The sequence below is a fragment of the Cinclus cinclus genome, chromosome 1 (assembly GCF_963662255.1).
Source record: "Cinclus cinclus chromosome 1, bCinCin1.1, whole genome shotgun sequence".
NCBI lineage: Eukaryota > Metazoa > Chordata > Aves > Passeriformes > Cinclidae > Cinclus > Cinclus cinclus.
In genome coordinates, this window is record NC_085046.1 from 126,672,171 (window position 1) to 126,694,102 (window position 21,932).

The 21,932-nt window shown below is 38.1% G+C and overlaps 1 protein-coding gene across 1 annotated transcript; it reads left to right on the top strand.

Annotated features, from left to right (window-relative positions):
* The first annotated feature begins 10,055 nt into the window (after positions 1-10,055).
* LOC134050013 (Y+L amino acid transporter 2-like) lies at positions 10,056-21,508 on the top strand. The gene is made up of 9 exons (XM_062502815.1): positions 10,056-10,557; positions 11,948-12,073; positions 14,769-14,913; positions 15,812-15,935; positions 16,666-16,769; positions 17,046-17,142; positions 18,133-18,282; positions 20,527-20,710; positions 21,417-21,508. The coding sequence occupies exons 1-9, from the start codon at positions 10,056-10,058 to the stop codon at positions 21,506-21,508; spliced, it is 1,524 nt and encodes a 507-aa protein (XP_062358799.1).
* Positions 21,509-21,932: the final 424 nt, after the last annotated feature.

The following is a 21,932-nucleotide window of genomic DNA, read 5'->3' on the forward strand; positions in this document are numbered from 1 at the left end:
TTTGTCACAGAGGAGGGAAAAAAAGTGCTCTTTTCCAGGGCTGTTCAGCTGTGTGTATAATAAATTTTCATCCTTAAGCCATGCTTGTGTGCATACAGGAGAGGAGTGGTAGGTGGTAGGAAGTTTATATTGTGTTTTTACAGGATTTTTTATTGTTTTCTTTTGGGTTTCTTTGCCCATTTTGTTGCCAGAGCAAGTGCCTTAGATCACTGCATAAGAAAAATGTTAGTCCAAAGAGGAGCCAAAGGGAAAGAAGGACAATGTGCTTGTCATCTTTGTTCTGCTCAGAAGTGATATAGAAAAGCTATACATTGTGTGTATATCACTTCATATATTCTTGAAATCATAGTAAGATGAGATCCAGAAAGAACTTAGATAAGGGCATTGTCAGTTAATATCTCTTTAACATTTCCTTTGTCATCTGCCTTGCCTTTGTCACCTGCCATCTTACCACCCCTTACCTTTGTCATCTGCCATTAATACTTCTCATGTCATGTTGCTAGATCAATCTTTTAACTCGGTTTTATTTTTGGTATTTACATGATGGGCAGTAGTTGGGTCTGTACAAAGATCAATCATGCCCTGCCTTGCCACACTGGAAGCAATATGCAGGAGTCTCTTCTGCTATGACCTGCCTTAACCTTCTCCAGATCACATCTCTGCTGTCCTTTTTTGTCTGAAGGATGGTTAAAATGTTGAGGCACTAATGGGGCCACCTGAGAGGAAAAGGTATGTGGCATTTTTTCAGTTCATTTCACAAGACCTTAGTGACTTTATATAGGTGACTTCTAAACTAGTAAAAAGATTACTTGTTTTAAATTGTCAGAACACTGCACAGGCAGATTATTTTTGCAAGCACTAATAAATAATTACGATTTCTGCTCAGACTATCTAAAATTAGGAGGGATTCAGAATTGTTTTTAATAAAGTAAGTTTTTGACATAAACTGGGTGTTTGCCTTTTATCCTGCTTCTCTCTAGAGGCTGTAAAATTAGAGTTAGATGGCTGAAACCCAGGACCATGGTGCAATGGATGGCTATGCTTTTCCTAGAGCAGACCTAATGATGTCTAGGAAGGAGAGGTCTGAGGAAAGCTGCTGCCAGAACTGTATGTTTCACTGCACATCACATTTTAAACCATAATTGTTCATTATTGGTGCTTAAAATAAGATTTGTGTCTTGCAAGGTAGCAAAGTAACATTTCTTCAATGTGTGTCCAAAATTCATCATGTATTAGGAACTTTTCTGAGGACCCAATGTAAGACAGCTACATGAGGGAAAAGAACATCCTGCAGCTTTCAGTGTCTCCCTGCTGACTCCTGCCTATCAGTACAGAACTAGCTTGGTTTCCCTTAATTGCAATATTAAATGTGGCCCTATGGAGTCACACTCAGGAATGGTGGTGTCACACTGCTACAAGCAGTCTGACAGTTCTCTTGTTTTACAGTTGTTTTAACAGCATTTTGTACATTTCTCACTTCTTCATTGCAATTCCTAACAGATTTTTCTGCGTTTTCACTCCAAGGGGAAATGCTGCTGATGTTTCATACTGACAGTAAAAGCTTTTCTCTGAGTCATAACAGCTCACTGAAAGGCTTTCAAAATGTGCACGTAGTAATGCCTTTTTACACGTACATGGGGGAAAATAGAAACATAGTACTACACATATTTTATGTTTGTTGGCATTTGATTTTGTATGGTATTTTAGCACATTGTCACTTAGTAGTGGCTGCTCCTTGTGTTCTGCTCCCATACCTGAAGTTAACATGGTTGGAAGAAGTTTGTTGGTCTGTGAGCTATGTTCTCTCCTGCATCAAGTTCATGGCAAAGTAAGTAAAGATCTGATTCTACCAAGATGACAGAGATGGTGGCCTTTGTTTGTCATTCAGAGTCTTGCAGCTAATGGTAGAAGGTGTTTGGCAGTGTGTTTCCAATCAGGGTTCAGTGTAAGTGCATATGTTATGGATGAGGACTCCAGGGGCCTGTGCTGGCTGCGGCACAGAGGGCAGAGTTACAGAACAGGAGGAAGCAGAGGACTTGGCAGGGGTACCACTGAGCTGTTTACTGCAGCTGAGCAATGGTATGAATGAAGAGGCTCTGGAAATAATTGAAATAGTCTTGTTTCAAGTGCAGAGCATGAAAAGCCTTCCTGAGCAGTAATGGAAGTGTGGGCAAGAAACCAGAAAATGTCAGAGGTTTATTCAGGTAAGCGTGCCTTAAACTGCTGTTCAATAAGGATGTTTATATGTAACTAAGAAGAATCACTGTGAACAGTAAGCTGGTACAGGAGAAGCCTCTCTGCAAACATTCTTATCAAATCCTGAAATACTGTAAAAATTAGTAAAAAAAACTTGTTACAAAGGCATTTATATTCACTTCTGTACATTATCCATCTTGCTTACTCAAAATGCAAGATTAAATGTAATCTTCCTTGCAAAGGAGCTAGATTTTGTATTTACAGAATAAATGTTCAAGAAAAATCCTTTCCATGCACAGTGCATGCTTTATGACTGCTCAATGTTGATTTATGTGCTGCTCCTGTAAATCTATGGCAAATATCCAGTAATGTGTAACCATGAAGATCAGACCAATAGAAATATGGGACACATTAATGAAGAAAGGACTCTCCTTCATGATCCAACATGCAGCTTCTACAGGCTTGAAACAAAGGCTCAGGAGCAGGACTAATAGATGATATAAAGATCTGATAGCAGAGTCCCTCAGTATAACAGAGGGACAATCAGAAAAATAGTTTGGTGCTCCAAATCAGAAACAGGACAAACTCAAGTTCAAATTTCAGAGTGAGAGTAATTACACATTCTTGAAAATATGCATTCTGGGCTTTAGGCTGTAGTTTGTTAACATTGCCCTGGCAGAAGAAGAAGACTTTAAGATGACAGAGGCCCTGATTAATTAACATGGTGCTCAGCCTCTTTGTCCAACAAGGAACAACATCCCTGCAAAACAATCCTATTGCCAAAATGCTTCTCGCTACATTATAATGTACGTAACCACAAACTTGCAGGCAGCTGGAATTGTGCAATCTTTTCAGGCAGACTTAAAGAGCTCTCCTCCTTCATAGATAAAACAGCTTGAAAGCTGCTTATTCATAGAATTTGTCCTACAACTGCTTTGAATAGGGTTTTTGACTAGTGACAAGACTAGTGACAAGACCTGCTGGATCAGCTCCTTCCAGATGAACTTTGGCATGTGAGTACATAATTCTTCACGGAAAACAAAAATCCCAAGTTAGTTTTCTTGCATTTATTAACTTTTTGTTAATATTTGATTTTGTAAAATCCCAGAAGATTTTATTTTCTGCATGTTTACCTGTTTCAGTAGACATTATGCTGTACACCATACTGGCTTTGCTAAAGGACATCATAGGACAACCTATTATTTTAGAAGACTAAGTGAATACACTGGGTAAATAATTTCTTTACTTATTTTTATCTTTTTTTTTTAAGCTTATTGAATTAAAATAAGATCTTAACACCAGATTAGACTCTTTTGTGTCTCATGCCTCATGTCATAAATTATTGTAAAAGGCACAGATCTATAATTCTGTAGATAAGTGAATCATTTAATATTTAACAATGCATAGATTAAACTTAGAAGAAAATCTGGAAAAACAAAAACCAAACAGAAAAACATTTGGCTGTTTGAAATTAAATAATACCTATGATTTTCACTTAACTATAACTCTTTGCTAGTCTTCCCCCTCTGAAAGACTTTCTGATTTAGCAAGTTATCCCACCAGAATAAACCCCTTTGTGTAGCATTAGAAAAAATTCCATTGTGGCTTTCTAAATCAGCAGGAAGAAATTAGACTGCATTAGTTATTCATGGCTTCAGTGGCACATGGATGAAAAATTTCCCCCTCTCCCCAGCTTTCCTTTTGTTTTATTTCTATCGCAACTTTCTTAGGAGCAGAAATCAGCAGTTGCGTACTTCTGCCTGCTAACGACCTCGGTTGAGGCTGTTTGGAGAAACCACATCCCAGAAGAGTCTGAGCGCTCTCATTGATTTTAATATTCATGCTACTGTAATAAAAATAGCAAGGCTAAACAGAGTGAGACAAGAGGCTATTCATATGGGTGTTAAGTTACCCATCCTAGTGAAACAGAGATGTTTATTTAGAGCAGCAGCCTGAGAGGCACTGTTTTATTACAGCAGCCTTTCTGCTAAAAGAAGCAAGCATATCACCTACCCTCTGGTAAGCTGTTAACTTCTCTTTTTAATACCTCCTTAGATTTGGGCTATAGTAGCTTTTCTCTCAAATCTCCTCTGTGATTTGCTTTAGGGTGGGAATGGAGTGCTGGGGGTGGAGCAGGTCCCTCCTGTGGGAAAGCCAGTCTATGACCATAGTAATGCGTTGGATTACATGAAGCAATAATGTATTAAATATTTATATGAATACAGAATTTGGAAACCAAATGGAAATATGCTTGTTTCCTATTGAGTGAGAAATGTTTTCTTTGGATGAGATCAAAGTGGATTTTTGTTGCTGTTGGTCGAGTTTTTAGTATTATAATTTCTGAGAGTATTTTATTTTATGCTGTTTCCTCATACTGCATAATCTTGTTTTGCTTGCTTTCCTCATTGGGAAATGTCCAGCAGTACAATCTTCATGAATACTCCCTTTGAGACCTTTTGATGCTCATATTCAGCAGTAGTGTTTTGAAGTTTGAACTACAAGCATGTTGAAAACTGCTTGCTCATCTGATTTCATGTTCCAATAGCTATTAATACAAAGGTATATGTTTGGATTTTTTAAACTTTTCATTAATCTTCTACAGGCATCAGAAAATGTACTTGGAGAAAATAAGAGTTTTCTTGTGACTTTTGCAATGACGTTCTACATGCATATTGATTTCTAATACACACCTAATTAAAGTGTGCTAGATTTTAATTTTAAATATTATTCTTAATCTCACTAATTTTCTGACTGAAACTAGAAAATGTTGGGAGTTGATCAGTATTCTTATTTGGTTTGACTTTGCCTGGTTCATTGGTGGCATAGTAAACTTTTATTACTGAGAAATTCTGTGGAGGTAGGCAAAATTCACCAAAAGAAAAAGACCATGAAATGAGGTGTAAATCTGATGTTCAGCATGTTCCAACATCTTTCATAGGAGTTAGCTTCCTAAATGCCCTCGGCTTCTTAAATGCCCTCAGCTTCCAAGGGACTCTGCTGAAGGTAACAATAATTCATCTCTCAGACCTTATTGAGTTGCTAATATTTCTTGAATTTAAAGATGAGAATTGATAAATGCTCTAACAAATAGAGGCACCTCAGTCCCTCTGGAAGGCTATGGAGAAGTTTGCAATACTTCACAAGACTGTAAGTTCCTATGGAAGTACATAAGTACTTCCCTGACCAAACCTTGCTGAATCATTTGGCAAAGGTGACTTACCTCCTTAAGAAGAAAGCAATAATTTATGAAATGTAGACTCCTGAAGAATGGGACATGTCTGAGAAAATCCTGCCCTGCCAAACCAGCCCTATAGTAAATTGATGGAAGAACTGTCTTTGATTTCAGGTCTAGTTTTCAGTTACTATGAACTTGTCCTTTCTTCCTTCACTTTTGTGCACGACTTTTGGCAGTGGCTTAAGTAAGAAATGAGCTATTGAGAATTAACTGTATATGGTGTTACTGCTTTCTTTAACTTCTCAGGTATCGGTCTCCAAGGTCCTTTATTTTGCTCTTTGCACATACGCCTGTGGCGTAAACATGAAGCTGCGGAGGATTTAGGGCCATTATGGCTGTCTGGGCTCTCAAGGCATTGTGCTTTCCCTGAGAGGAAAATTTCCCTCCATTTATTGAAAGAGTCCCTAAGGAAAAGGAAGACCTGCATGAAAATAGGGTTCTGAAGTTGTGTAACAGGGGTCACTTTCTGACATAAGGCAGAGGCAAGTGTTGGCAGCTGTGTCATTGAGTCTGCTGTGCCTCTCAGGCACATTGGCACATTGATTCCAGAAAGCAATTGCTCTTTCTGCTTGTCCCAGTCCATGGGACCAAGACAGCAAGGGCCTTCCTTAGCATCAGAAAGATTTTATGCTTTGCTCTTCAGACTTCATGCTCAAGAGTTACTAAAATGTTGCAGTTGAGACAGACATGACACACGAAGGGACTCGGCATAACTTCAGAAGGCTTCTTTTTCTGTTTATTACAACAGCATGCTGTCTTTTATACCCTCCACAAAGTTTACACTTTATTCATTAGTTACAATAGGTCAACACAATGTTCATAGGTGCAAAGCAGTCTCCACCACTGTTTTCAACTAAGTTTCACAAAACCTTTCTAAAAATACTTTTTCAGCTGCAGGTTTCTTCTTGCTTATCTTCTTCTCTTCTCCATCTCCATGCCAATGGCCTTGATAAAATTCCTTTCAGAAGCAGACCTTATCAATTAACTCTCTCTAACTCACAAACCAGTTGTCAGCCCCTTCCACACTAAAATACCTGTACTGGTATTTTTGCTGCCATAAAGTTTTATCATAACAATATCCAACCGTTCTAAGGCAGGATGCAAAGAACCTTAGTTTTTAAATTACTGAATAAATTAAAACTTTCTGGTCTCAGGAAGCCACTCTTGACTGCTAGAAGCTTCACCATAAATATTTGTCATTTACTATAATACAGGATTTTACAACTGAAAATGATCACCCCTGCAAGAAATCACCTTATTACAGCTCTCATGATTGTCCCCAGTAAGATCTCTCAGCTAGTAGTTTTTGCTGTCTCTAACCTGGATTGCGTGCACATTCAAAATGTGACCTAAATGTCCAAATGATGGAGAAGAGCTATTGAAACATTCTTGAACACATAAGCTCCTCGGCTTAAGCTTCTTGGCACACCAGTTTGAAGCAGAAGCAACAGTGGTGGTCCCAGAAAGGGGACATCATGGCATAAGGATCAAGTGATGGTGACAACAGTAGGACAGGACTACTGACCAGGTTCAGCTGGTAAAAAATAGCAGAAGCTATAAATGAGATAAGGAGTTAGACAACAGACACTGGCCATATCCTCGAATAGTTTGCATCATTGCCTGGAATGTAACTGTAACAGCAGTAAATTCTTTATACACTTGATAAAAATATTGTTCTGATGCTATTGTACAGGGAGATCTGTACAGGAGACTAGTTCCTATATTCCACTAATTTTCTTAACAGCATGAAGACTTTGCTGAGAACAAGCATGAGTCACCGCTCAGTGAATCTTGTTTATTTCAGAACACATAGTCCTGAATAAAGAAATCAGTGACTGCTCCAACATTGGGATGGCATTGAATTAAATCAGTGCACTGTCAAAGCTGCTAGAAATACTACTGTTGTCTTGGTGGAGAAGGACAGGCAGAAGCTGTTGAAAATATTTTGTTCAAAAAATTCCACTTTCAGGTGATAAAAATTAATTACAGTGAAGTTGCACATCTTGGTTATGAAAACTGGAACCAAATCTCTTACCCTTTGATTCTCAGGCCATACCTATTTGTGGACTTGTTTGAGGGTCTAGGTAAAAGTTTTGCTAATGTGACATGTCTCAAAGTACTGAATTTTGAACTGTTTTGTCTAATTGTTTTTCTTTCATAAAGTCACTTATTTACAGAAGAAATACTTCCCTACACAGCTCTGGTTACACATTTTTAGAAATCGGAAATAATATTTTGGTAGCACAAGAGATAAGAGAAAAATATGCAAAATATTTTGTTACTTAAGAAAATAATTTAAATTTTACCTTTGTGTTCTCGTGAAAGCTGCAGACTGTAAAAGTGCTGCTAGGCTTCAGCAGCATTGCCAGTTTAAATGATCAAATTCCCTTTAGCTAGCAGGCCATCTGTATTAGACATCAAAGTTCAGGTTTGATACCACATACACAAGTTCTTTTTTACAGGAAAATAAGTGTATCTTACTTATCAGTGAGACTTAATTTCAGGAGAAAGAGATGGCCACTGGGTTTGTTCACTGCTTGCATAGCTCCACATTCTCATGACCTGGCTAACTACTGCATTTTAAATTCTCACAGCGTTTGATCTGTGTTGACTGAAATAGTTGTGCATTTCAGCTCACAGCCAGAGCTTGCATTTAAAAATGAAAAAAAAATAAAAAATTAACATCATACATCAAGCATAAGAAGTACAAGATGATTTTAACCCAGCTATGCCAAAAAAGGAGTATTAATAAAAAATTATGCCCAGATTTTTAGCATGCTACTATCATGATGAACTCTCCAAACAGCTTCCATCATGGGGGGAGGGGGGTGTTCTGCTGATATTTCACATAGCCATCAAGAACAGAAATGGAGACAGGAGGTTCTGGAAGTATTGGCCTGTATTTCGGGGTGGAGAGGGTGACTTTTTCCTCCTTTCTGTCACACAGAAGGAAACAGGTGAGGCCTACCTGGAATTTAAAGGAAGATATGTGAATGGTGCATTGCATGCATTAAACTTCTCCCTGCAAACCAGGATGATGTTTTTTATTCATAGAGAGATGCTGTGAGAAGTAAGAGGAGTCACTCGTGTGTGTGAGGAAGAGGTCAGGGAAAAAAAAAGGGACACTTTTGATAAGAGTTAATATTTAACTTTATTCCAGTGTACCCACAGTGTTCCTGTGGTTAGAGAAAGTGCCATTGGGATGAGAAAAGCATTTAATCTTTAAAGAGAGTTTGGCCTCTTTTCATTTTAATACTCATCAGGCCTCATTTGCTATTTGATCAATTAGGAAAGTGAGTTGCACCAAAAAAGCTGGGAAGGACCACATAGAATTATAATATATTCAAGGTTGCTAAAACAGTCATATTTTACAAAGGAAAGCAAACCTTTCAGGAAATTTGGGGAGGGCGGATTGTTTGAAACTGGCCATTGACCCACGTTTAAACAACATAAATTTGTGAATCGTGTAATGTGTAAATGTCATGTGTAAACATTTGTACTCAAATGGGGCTTGTTTTGCCAGTGTTGCATGGATGAGCTTTGTTCTACTCAGGGAACTCAGATCTAGGTAACAGGATTTTTAGGAAGTTATCTTCAGAAGTACTTTAGAGTGTGTGTGTGGAGGGAGGAAGGGAAGGGAAGGAGAAAGAAATGTATTTTGAGACAGACACCAAAAATTAGCCTTTGTTCCAACCGCCCTTATACATCAGCAGGTCCCAAGAACTGAGACAGTCACTGCAGTCGTGTGTTCCTCCTCCCCAGGGGCCTCAGCCCCTGAGCTGTGCACCTTTGCACAAGGCAGCTGATCCATGGAGCTATGCAGTTAGGTTGTTTTTCCCAGCTCCCAGCATTCTTGGATCTTGTCCTGCGAGCACCAGAGGGAGATGCTTTTACAGGCATGTTTTGTTGGACTCTTTTATACAGAAGCATTCCAGGGACAGAGTGTTCCAGACTCAATCCCTGTGAGTGCCAGTGGCTTCTCCTGAGAAGTCAAGTGAGGTTAATAGCTAACCAAACTGCATTTTTCACTGCAGCAGCAATCTCATTTCTAGGTGCAGTAAAACTCATTTTTTTAACTCTCATATTACTTTGTGAGATTAGAGATTTTGAGGTTGTGTTTCTGTCTTTTCTCTGGTAAACTGTTCCCCAGCAGAACAGTTTTCAAGTGAATGTTATTTCATGAAACAAATTACAATGAAATTAAAATTCTTTCTGTGATAAGAACAAATTTTAGAAAGTGGTATTCTTAGTAGAGGACACTCCAGCTGTATTAGAACTCTCTTTCCAGGGATACAGTGTCTTCTCCTTCCTTAAAATATTTTCAATAATGTAATGTCGAATTACAATTTGAGACAAATAATAATTGTGAACTGAGAGTTAACAAAAGCTTCAAAATCTCTAACCAAGGACAGCGGCCTCATATTTATCCATTAAAAAGATACGCAACTATGAGTCAAGAAAATTCACTAGTGTGCTGTTCCTGAACTGCAAGATAAAATCAGGCAAAATAGTTGTTTTTGTATCATTTATGCCTTGTATGTTAATTATCTTATCCATGTCTCTGATGCCACATGCATTACAAAAGATGTTCTCTCCTCTTGTTTTCAGGTAATGTGAATTGAAGATGCCAACCCCTTGGCAAATATGCTGCGATAAAAAGTCCAGAACTAAGAATGCAAAAGCTGAAATGGACAATATGGCAGAGACAAGTGAAAAAATGCAGATGAAGAAAGAAATCACATTACTAAATGGAGTTTCTTTAATTGTAGGGAACATGATTGGCTCTGGCATATTTGTATCACCCAGGGGTGTTTTAATGTACAGTGCTTCCTATGGACTCTCGTTGGTCATCTGGGCACTTGGTGGGATTTTTTCCCTGTTTGGAGCTTTGTGTTATGTTGAACTGGGAACATCCATCCTGAAATCTGGAGGCAGTTATGCCTATATTCTGGAAGCATTTGGGGCTTTTGTGGCCTTCATCAGACTCTGGTCTTCCTTGCTAATTATCGAACCAACAACTCAGGCAGTGATAGCAATCACATTTGCTAACTACATTGTCCAGCCAATTTTTCCCCATTGTGAGCCGCCCTATGATGCAGTCAGGTTGATTGCAGCTGCATGTATATGTAAGTAGTGATTGCTGGAAGTTAAGAACTGTAATTCTACATGGCCAGAGGAGGTTTTTGTAAATTTCTATTTCTTTGCATTCTGTGAAAATAATTATTACCTATCTAAAACATGTTCTTAGGAACTAATAATCTTTTATTCTGATGTATTGTGTTTGGGGCTGGTATTACTAGAGGCGAGAGGAGAATTACAACAATTTGTCAGGGATAAACCATGACAGCTGATTAAAGATACATGTATGTCTATGGTTCACCGGCCTAAGTGGCAGATAGAACACTGTCACATGCACAGATTAATTTAGGAAAATGAAGGCAAGAAGTTCTTTGAGCATGTGTGGTTGCATGCTAGTTCCCTTACTGTATAGAATGATTTCTAAATTCTTTTCATTTTGAGCATTATAAAACCCTTTTCCTTCCTTTCAAAACTTAAGCATGGGTTATAGGCAGGTCAAGGAAACAGAAGCAAAGATCAACAGGACTTCTAGACAAGAAATAGCCCACTTTGATCCATGCTTGAGAGCATTCTAGGTCACCATGCCACATTTGTTCTGCTTTCTTCTCCAGCAGTTGGGCTTCATACCTTGTACCAATGCACACCATTACCTTTCCTCATCTATCTCTGTTTTGAATCATGAGATTGCAAGGGGGAGAAGTTGCCTGTGATGCCATGTGTGTGTGCTAGAGTGGGAACAGATGGGCACATGGCTCAGCCCCTGGCTGGACCTGCTGCCAGCCAAGGGACAAACCTCATTGCAGAGAACACGACAAAAGGAGAAAAGGCAAACTGGTTGATCCCACCTGCTCTTTGCAAACAACTACCTTGTTATTTTTGTTAGATTCTGTCAAAACTGGGACTTGAGAGGACTCTGTAAGTAGGTGCTGTGCAATCTTCAGACTCAGGGCCAAAATGGGGACTCTAAGCCATGAGCACAGAATAACAGCACACAGGCCTGGCTCAGTTCAGTACCTTGTCCACAGCATGCAAACGATTTTTGTGCAGAGGTTGTCCCTATTCTATACCTAAACTAGAGGTAAACTCAGCATGAAGAAATTTGTGATATACAGGATATAAAGAAATACTATAATTTGCATGTAAACAAATTTAATAAAATTTAAGTATTATTTTAAAAGAGAAGGAGTCCTAAAATTCAAAAATTGATGTGTTTTATCTTACCTACTGTCATAAAAACAGTATTCTTCAGAAAACCATTGTGTAAATTTAAAGCCAGGTATTTCATTTAAATAAATCTGAGCGGTCCTGAAGTGGTGAAATTTGATTCCGTTTTACTCCTTGAAAGAGGAGTGGTATCTAGAAAAATGGGTTTGAAATATGACTTAAGTGATGTGAAACATTCAGTGCTCCTTTCATGCATATTCTTTTCCTCTACAGGTTCCTTAACCTTTATTAATTGTGTTAATGTAAAGTGGGGTACCCGTGTACAAGATGTTTTCACATATGCGAAAGTTATGGCTCTTATCTTGGTGATATCTGTTGGCCTTTATAAAATTGGCAAAGGTAAGAATAATTTTCATTTACCTAAATTCTATGCAATGAATCTTATGTTATTCAAAATAATGTAGGGATAATTTCAAATTATTTCAAAATCCATGTAGGGAGATCTTTAAGACTTACAAATGAAGTGTTGTTTATTCTGGAGAAAAGAAGCCTGCCATAGGCAGATCAGATGTATTTTATGGATTGATAAGCAATAAGTGGTTAATTATTCAGGCCAAGTCCTGTGCTGCTTGGTCTGAATAGCAAATAGCAGCTGAATTAACATCACTTTACTGCTGACTAGTTCAAAGTCAGCCTCGGTGTTTGACTCATGCATTACTACTTGTCCTGTAAGAGGACAGGGAAATAGAAATTGTATTGCTTCTCACAGTTGCCCTGACCACCTTCTCCCTACTCTTCACCCCACCAGCACCACCCCCCAGCCACAGCACCCTGCCCAGGGAGATGCCCAGAGAGGGTCAATCATGGGTGGGATTTGTGGGAGGGCGTTTGCTCTAGAAACAAAGGAGAAGACTGCAACAGTGCAGTTCTGTGAATCACTGGGGCATGGTGTCACTGTAAGGCATCACAGGGCAGATGAGCCACCTCCTATCAGCAAGAACTGGATTGAACTGAACACATTAAAAAGCTGGAGAGCAGTTTATTCTTGTGCTGCCTCAGAGCTTTGAACATGGCAATAGATTTGATTTTATTAATTTGAACCTCTGGCAGAGTGAAGTCTCTTCCAGTTCTAGCTCTGCTGCTTAGATTACAAAGGTTCTTACATTTTCATTTCCTTTGAAATTCTTAAATTGTATAGTGATTTCATCTTCATTCAGTTGAAATAAAGGTGGTTCCCCCTCTTCAATTTAGGGATTATCTTTTTCTCCTACTAAATTAGCTTATAAAACCCAATAAGCATGATTACTTTTCCATGCTTGTGGGTCTCCTCCTTTCCTTGGCTGCAGTTGCATCAGCTGTTAAACTGTAAAGGTACATTAGACTTTAGGAAAGCTTTTTTATTTAGTCATTACCAGTCCTAAGGGCAGAGGTCTGAAGATTCAGAGAAGCCACTTTGCTTAAGGGTCACAGTTGCACAAAGGAGTAGTTCCCCCCATAAAACTGCTGCAGTTTTGCAAGAGTGTGACTCTGTGATGTCACCTCTGCAGCAGCTTTGCCCCTGATTTCAAATTGCCTCCTTCAAAGCTGCCTCCCATCCTGCTCACTGTGTGCTGTTGGACCCAGGGGTGCTCCCTCTGGTCCCACATACAGCCCACTTTGTTTCCTCTGCATTGCTCTGTGGGCTCAGGGAGGGTCAAAGCACAGAGGAAACATTATGGTGAGGCACATGAAATTCTGAGAGCTTTTACTGGTAGTAAAGGTCTCCTCTCTGCTTTGTTTAAGCAGAACCGAGCACTTAAATACAGGAAAGACTTGGAGGAGGAATGATGCAGACTTCTGGAGGAAGCTGAGATTAGGTCAATGACCCTTTTAAACTCAACAGCTGTTTTAATGAAAAGAACAGTTACGATGTTTTAGCCCTGCCATATTCCTTCTGATGTGCTTGGATACACTTCTTGTGTTAAAAGACCTTAAATAAATCTGATTTTGAATATGAGCTGTCTTTAGCCAAAAACAAAAACAACAAAAAACCAAAACAAAACAAACAAAAAAAACCGCAAAAAAAAAAATGCAACAACAGGGAAAAAAAATAACAAAACAAAAAAATACTTTTCTTGAACATTTTTTTATTTTTCTTTCTTTTACCTTTGAAAGATTTAGTTCTCCAAAGTATGTGTACATCTCATAGCTTCTCATTTTTGGTTCAGTCTCCTGTTTTTTGATGACTGAATTGCTTTTGTAATACCTATAAAGTCCTGAGTTGAATCAGTGCTTTCATTTTACAAAAAAAAAAAAAAAAAAAATTATATTGCTTTCTTTCCTAATTGAGGCTTCAGCATGTTTCTGTCTTCCCTTCATACTTAACCCACTTCCATTTTCATTAGATAGTTGTCTTTCCTTTTGCAGACTCAGTAAGGCCTCTCTTCCCTTTCCCAGGATGGCAATGAAGGTTTATGCAGTTTCACTTACTTTTCACCCATTTTCCAGCATTCTGCAGGTTGCCATCTCAACCAATGGAGCTAAACTACAGCAGAATTTTGAAAGGAAAGATGTTTTTTATCTCATCTCTTAGTTTTGGGATCAGCCTTGAGGGTCAGAGCATCCCACTGACACCCATGCCTAAAGGAGGTCCCCCTCTAGTGGCCACTAAACAATCTGGTGAAAATAAAAGCACAGCAGCCAGGAAGAAATATGAGAGAGATTCAGGAACTGAAATTGTGTTTGCCAGGCACCTCACCCTGGCTGACAGGATACTGCATGCCCTTGGTATGGCTCCCTCCTTCGGTAATGTCACAAGCAGTAATGTCAGAAGAGGACTCTGTGAATTCTGGTAGCATTACAAAAGTCACACCCAAATAACAAACGCCAAGATGTTCTGGTTTCTCCCTGTGCAAGCGTAGCTGTCTGAACATCTCACTGAAACTCTTCTGTTTGTTGAGTAAAAGTGTAAGTTGTGCACTTTTAGATACAGTAAGGAAACCTGGATGCAGTCGGGGGTTATTTCCTTTTGGTTAGCTGACACTTCAGGTGTAGTGCCCTTCTCAGTTGCAATCCTTGAAATGTAACAGGCAATTGGCACCTGCCATTTGTACAGGGGAAACGGAAAACCTGAGAGCTCCGTTCGAGGGCTCAGCCACCAACCCAGGGATGATCGCCCTGGCTCTCTACTCTGCCCTCTTTTCCTACTCAGGATGGGACACACTCAACTATGTCACTGAGGAAATGCAGAATCCTGAGAGGTAAACACATGCTTTTCCTTTGAATCACTGGCAGGTGATGGCAGGACCAGCCACTCTGTATTTGTTTCTGACTGGAAATTAGTAAAATTATTTTTTTTTCAAAAACCTTATTTTTTTCAAATGAAGGAGTAAGTAGAACTCTTTCTGCTTATTGTACTCATTTATCAGTTGTATCACACTATGAATCATTTGCCTGTATATATGTATTTTACATCTTACACTTCAACATACAACTTTTAAAGAAGGGGAACATATCCCTGCTGAAAGCAAGGAAAACCAAAGGTGCATCTAGACATCTAAAAATCCCTGTTACTTTTCAGTTAGGTAAAATTATTTTTCCAATACATTTTTTTTGCCACCAGTAGAGTAAGACTGTGTCAGATTTATGGCTTTTATGATGTGATCTTCAGTATTACTATCTATGGACAAATATAATCTCCTTCCTCCTGTAGGGATGTCAGACCTGTGGGAGTTGTGTGCATCAGCCACTCAAGCTGATACAGTCCATCTTGCCTTGGGACATGCACAGGTTATGAGTCAGGAAAAAAATGGCACAATCAAGATAATACCTAAGTCTGCACTTAAATCTCATTTTTGAGAGCTATTTTAAATTGCTGCATATAACAGACAGTGTATTAAATTTACATGTACGAATGTTTTAAGGTGTTTTTTTTTAAATAAATCCCTCGTGGCAGACACACAAGCAACAAACTAAGCTTTTTATGGAATTGTTTCACACATGGCTGCATGTTGTTTTGTAACCCCGTGATTCAAAATGATGGATAACAAGACATGTTGAAGGTATCCATTCACAAATACTTGAATCTGAGAACAATCTTCTATTTAAGTATTTCTAATTTAAATAACATGAAATAATATTTCCATTTTCCTCTTGCAGGAACCTACCTCTCTCTATTGCAATTTCAATGCCTATTGTAGCTATTATTTACCTATTGACTAATATAGCATACTATGTAGTGTTGGACATGTCAGCTCTCCTCACAAGTGATGCAGTGGCTGTGGTAAGTTGTGGAACATAACCCAAACAAAAGACACTACAGGAAAATTTCAGGTAGCATGCTTGACAAACGGCTGAAATACTGTCATGCCGAAGGCTGCTTAAAACTTTTTTTTTTCCATGCAAAATTACTAGCATATTAGAAGGTGCATATCAAGAATGGATCCAATAAATCTGCTCTTGAAAAATCGTCCTTGTATACTCTGTAAATCCTACTCTTAACACTACATCATAGTAAAGATGCTTTTGCCAGGATGAAAGAGCTATTGAAAATCTGGGTGTTTGGAGAACCTGGTTTTTTATTATCATTCTAATGTACAGCATTTAATGCTTAGTGCTGCATGACCACAGCAATATTTTCAACGCAGAACTATGCACTGAATTTTTTTTTAAAACCTTATCAATATTTTATGCAGAATAAAATTATAATTCATTAATTACTACAGTTGGGATTTGTCAGAATACTTTAAAGCAAATACAGCATCTTCTTTTCCATCATTGAATTAATCTAGGTGTAGATTTTTTTAAAAAATCTTTCTTAATATATCTGCCAATTTTATTGTGATGCTGATCAGCTTTTCCAAATTCTGATTTCCTAAGTCAGTATTGGGTGTCATAAAAAATCATGGGCTATGACACTACCTTTGGGACGATGGGTTTTCTTGAGAGTTTCTCAGGATTGTCCATATGCCTAACATAGTGGGCCTCACTGTTATTTTTTTTCCCTGTTACAGACATTTGGAGGTGAAACCCTTAGTCATGCCAAGTGGATAATTCCTATAGCAGTGGCCATGTCTTGCTATAGTGGCTTAAACTCATCAATTATTGCAGCATCTCGGTATGAAATATAAGATTTATTTTAAATAATTGAAAAGGAATCATTAATCTGCATTCTTTACTACTGTTTGGTAATTTTTGCTATGTCAAGTAATTAATTTGTGACGGAGGTATTGTTACAATCAGATGTCTTCTCATGATCAGCACCATTTGATAAACTAAAGCCACTTGAGAAGAGAGCAGCACTTACAACAGAGTAATAAAAGAATTACTTCTTTGCTTTGTCAGGAAGCAAAAAGCTATTCCTATAGTTGAGTTTCCTTTGGTTTTTTTTTAGACTTTTCTATGTTGGAGCCAGGGAAGGACACCTCCCTGTTAGTCTGAGCTTGATTCACATAAAGTGCTTCACACCAGTCCCTGCTCTCCTGTTCAACGTAAGTGACACCCCAGCCTCGTGCCTGGCTGGGGCAGCTGGGGTTTGGACCTTGGTAAAACATCTCTGCTCTGCCCTGGATTTCTCACAGGCTTCTCCTGCCCTGGAGACATCTTTTGCAAATGCCCAAAACTTCTAAAACTCCTTGAGGGGGTGGGACTGGAGTTATTATTTCTGATAAGGTTTTTTTTTTTTGGAAAAAGAGAATGGCTTGATTCATACATTCTCCAATAATACTAGTGAGAAGTACAATAGCATTGCTGAGAAAACAGAGAATGGCTAAAGATGTAATGGTACAGACAGGAGCTGTTCAAGACTTTAATGTGAGTTTTTAGAGTGTCACTGGAGAAGAATATGTCAGGAACCTCTCTGACACTGATGTAGACTGATGTTCTACAACTCTAGTTATAACAGGAGTGATAAACTCTTAAAATTAAATTTCTACCACTGGATGCCTATAGCCCTATTGACTTTTTTCTGCTGTCACTGTACACATGAGATCTTGTGACACAAAATTGTGGAACTATAAGTTATAGAATTAGTGGAAATTATTTCCGTGTATTTGAGCATGCATTTTTTTGGGTGTCCACCCTGTGTGACGTATTATTTATGAATATATTATCATACTGATCCTGTTTGACATCAAATAATTTACTAAAAATTATAAATCTCATTATGAAGACTCTTCTCATAGGGACTCTGTTTGCACTAGCAAGATGATCTATACTCTCTTAATGTACTACCATTCATATTTTTCATGTGGAAAGTGGAAGTTTTTTCTGTTCATCTGTTAAAACAGGCATTGAATTCCTGGTGGTTTTGGTTGTTCTGGGCAGGCAGTATAGCACAGCTGCAGGGCACAGAATTTACTCTAATGGTCTCAATTTATGAGTGGGCTAAGGTCATACAAATAGGTTGGAAACAGGCCAGTTTATAATTTTACTCTGTCTTTATTTTCACATTAAAAAGTCTTTGTTTTTATTATCTTTAGGGCTTAATGACTTTGCTTTATCTCCTTGTGGAAGATGTTTTCCTCCTTATTAATTACTACTGCTTCAACTACTGGCTCTTTGTGGGTCTATCTATTGCAGGACTAATATATCTGAGATACACTCAGCCACATAGACCACGGCCTGTTAAAGTAAGTAAAAAACACAGGGAGAAAGCTTTAAAAGCCAGTTAAAGCATGTGTTCATATGATCTTTAATATCCCAACCATAACAGTACCAGTTATATTATAGATTATTTCTTGGCCATAGAAATTCTTATAAAATACAAGATGAAGGAGCAAAACCCATTGGAGTCCACAAGAGCATCTGTTCTGGTAGTTTTGCTGTGAGATTGAACTGATATATACCATTTATTCTTCTTTCATTCAGACTTAAAATAATTTTTGTTTCAAAACAAATAAGGAATAAATAAATGTCTGAGGCTTTTAGCCCATCCTGGAAGAATAGCAGACCTCCGTAGAGCTGGTGGTGAAGGCTCCAGAGAGGTTAATACTCTGATCAAATCTACATGATATAACAAACACAGTAAAATCCCTAGAAAGCCCATAAATGTCCACAATTCTGCCCACACTGGAGTTAGCTTAAATAATCAAATATATTTTGAAGGTTCCCTCCCACTGCATAGTGGTTATAGGCAGTAAAATGCAAATTTAATGATTGACTTAGAAGAGCATTTGACTATCAGTTAGACAAGGCAGACTGCACATAAACAAAGTGTGCCTAAAACCTGTTTCTAGTTTTAATCCAGTGATTGTCCAGGAAGCAAGGATGGAAACACACAGAAGGCACACAAAAGCATGCACTGGCTCCTGTTTGTTGGCACCATGACCTGCATTTTGGCTCTGCAGTGATGCAGCAAAAATCAAGATAATTGCAAATTAACACCCCCCCAAATATTTCTTCTTTGTCCATCTCTCTTTCTAAACTCCTGCATCATTTTTACAAACACATTTTCTTTCTATTTAAGTATAACATCCTGATTAATTTTTAAAAAGGTTCAAACAAAGACATAAAATATCCCAAGCACCTCCTGTTAGAAGCCTTCCCTATTTTCTGCAGCAGACCAAATTTTCCTGAAGTATGTTCACACTAAACTTCCAAACTTTCCCACAAAATATGTGGAAGATAAAGATTAAATTTTGCCTTATTGGCAGTTTTGCCTCTGTCTCTACTAAGGATTACAGTCAGATTATACACAATGACTGTTTAATTCCTGTCAGCATTTTCCAGCTTAGTCAACACAAGTCCACATACACTGTTTCTTTTTCTGAAATGTAGCAGTTGGTTTTCATCAGCTTACATTTTTAACCTTTAAAAGGAAAAAAGAAATTATTTATACCAGTAAACTCTCACCAGTTTCAGCTTGTATTCAAATGTCAACTCCTGCACCCTTGAGAAGGCTCACTTCTAGAGACAGTAAAAAAAATAATGAAAAATAAATTCATAAAGAGGTTATTGAAACTTTCATAGAATCATAAAATGTTAAGGTTTGGAAGGGACCTTAAAGATCACCTAGTCCTAGCCATCCCTGCCACAGGCAGGGACAATTTCCACCAGACCAGGTTGCTCAAGGATTTATCCAACCTAACCTTGAACTACTGCCAGAGTTGGGGCATCCACAACCTCCCTGGGCAACCTGTTCCAGTGTCTCACCACTATCACAGTAGAGAATTTCTTCCTAATGCCTAACCTAAATTTCCCCTCTTTCAGTTTGTACCCATTACTCCTTGTCCTCTCACTACAGTTCCTGATGAAGAATCCCTCTCCATCTTCCCTGCAGGCCTTCTTAAGACACTGGAAAGTTGCAATGAGGTATCCATGCAGCCTTTTCTTCCCTTGGCTGAACAGTTCCAACTTTCCCAACCGGCTGTTGTAGGGAAGGTGCTCCAGTCTTCTTATCAGCTTTTTAGCCCAACTTTCATTATTTGTGATATGGTATTTCTTAAGTGCCCACTTAAGAAGTGGTTGTAAATCAGTCCATTAGCTCTACAATATCCAAATGGTAATTGAAGGTCTAGTGAGCTAGTTCCCAACCAAAACTCCACATAAAAATTCAGAACTGAAGTTGGAGAGAAAGCATTGCATTACTTAAAGTACTTCTTTCAAAGGTTGATCTTGAATTAATTGTAAAGGAACAGAGTTTATGCATGCCTGAAAAAAATAAAACAGTCAGATGCTCAGATGTGTACCAAATACGAGGCTCTCAACAGTGTACACAGAAGCTAACAAATTATTCTGACTGTAAGCAGTCAACAGATTCAGTGCATACTTTTATTATTGACATGTCTAACTTTAATCTGCAAAGCTTGAATTTTTACAATAGAGTATTTGTTGCATCTTTTAACAAATGCTGTATTTTTTTTTTTCCTTCACAGCTTAGCCTCTTCTTCCCTATAGTATATTGTTTGTGCTCCCTATTCCTGGTTATAGTGCCTCTCTACAGTGATACAATCAATTCCCTTATTGGCGTTGGTATTGCCCTCTCAGGCATTCCTGCATATTATTTGGGAGTCCATCTGCCAGTTGAAAAACGTCCTAAATGTCTACTTTGGCTCTCTGGTAAGCAACGTCATATCCCAATCACCATGTCAAAACCTTGGTCAGAAAAAGGAGAGAATAATTGTTCCTAAAATCCTTTTCTTTATAAGTTTTACTATGCTTTAGTATGTGGCATGTCTGAGATTCTCTGCTTTATCACATGGTCCTGAAAACAAAACCATGCTTACCTGTACAAAACACTCTAATATGTGGACGTCATATGGTCATCTGATATGTGTGGTGCTGAACCATTTCAATTTGTCAGCTCAATAAAAGCCATGTAGGATTGTGAATACTAAACCTAAGCTTTTTAATACCCTGGAAGGCAGAAATATCAGTACATCTTCACTTTCCATCCAAGGAATGGAACAATTCAAATCAGAGGAGTCCTCAGATTTTCAGAAACACTGAAATAATTAATTATTGGCTTGAAGGGTAGTTGCCAGTCCTCTAATTCAGGCAGCCCTGAAAAATAAACTTTTAATATCTTTATTTATTATACTCTTAATTCAGCAATTAATTCAATGAAAATGTTGATGAAAATCTGATTAAACAAGAATTTCAATTTAATTATTGACTTCTTTTGCCTTTAGCTATTTATAACATACACTTAATTTGACTGATTAAGGTGTTTCAAGATTTTCCTAATATCTGTGTACTGTTTTCAAATCCAGATGTATATCTGAAATACATTATGAATTTCTCTCACACATTTTTGCCAGTACAGCTACCACAACAAAGTATGTTCAGATGCTCTTCTACTGTGCTCTGTCAGACCTGGACATAGATGTGGAGCCCACAGCAGCTAAGAGTAAATAGGGTTGCCTCAACACTGAGAATTGTGCCTTGACATCTCCTATCTGGAACAATTTTTGTCATCTGAAGATCTCCCCATATGTTCAGTCATTCTAGAGCACTAACCACGGTTCTGTGCATTAGTTTGATGTCTGTTAAGTTGTGATGGTCGTATAAAACACTCTGTTTTCCAGGATTTCTTTTTAAAAATCTGTTTGTTATTAGTGAGCTATCATGCAATGTTTTGAAACTATAAAGCACTTAATGAACAAATATTTATTAGTAGATAAGTGCTTAATATTAAAGGCAAAAGAAAAGTAAAAAAGTATTAGATCAGATCTTTGCAAGATTCATAGTCTGAGTTTGAAAGCAGAAGCCACACTAGTCTTCTAAAAATGTAACTAAGTTCTTAGCCAAAGGAAAAAAAAAAAAAAGATATAATTCTTGC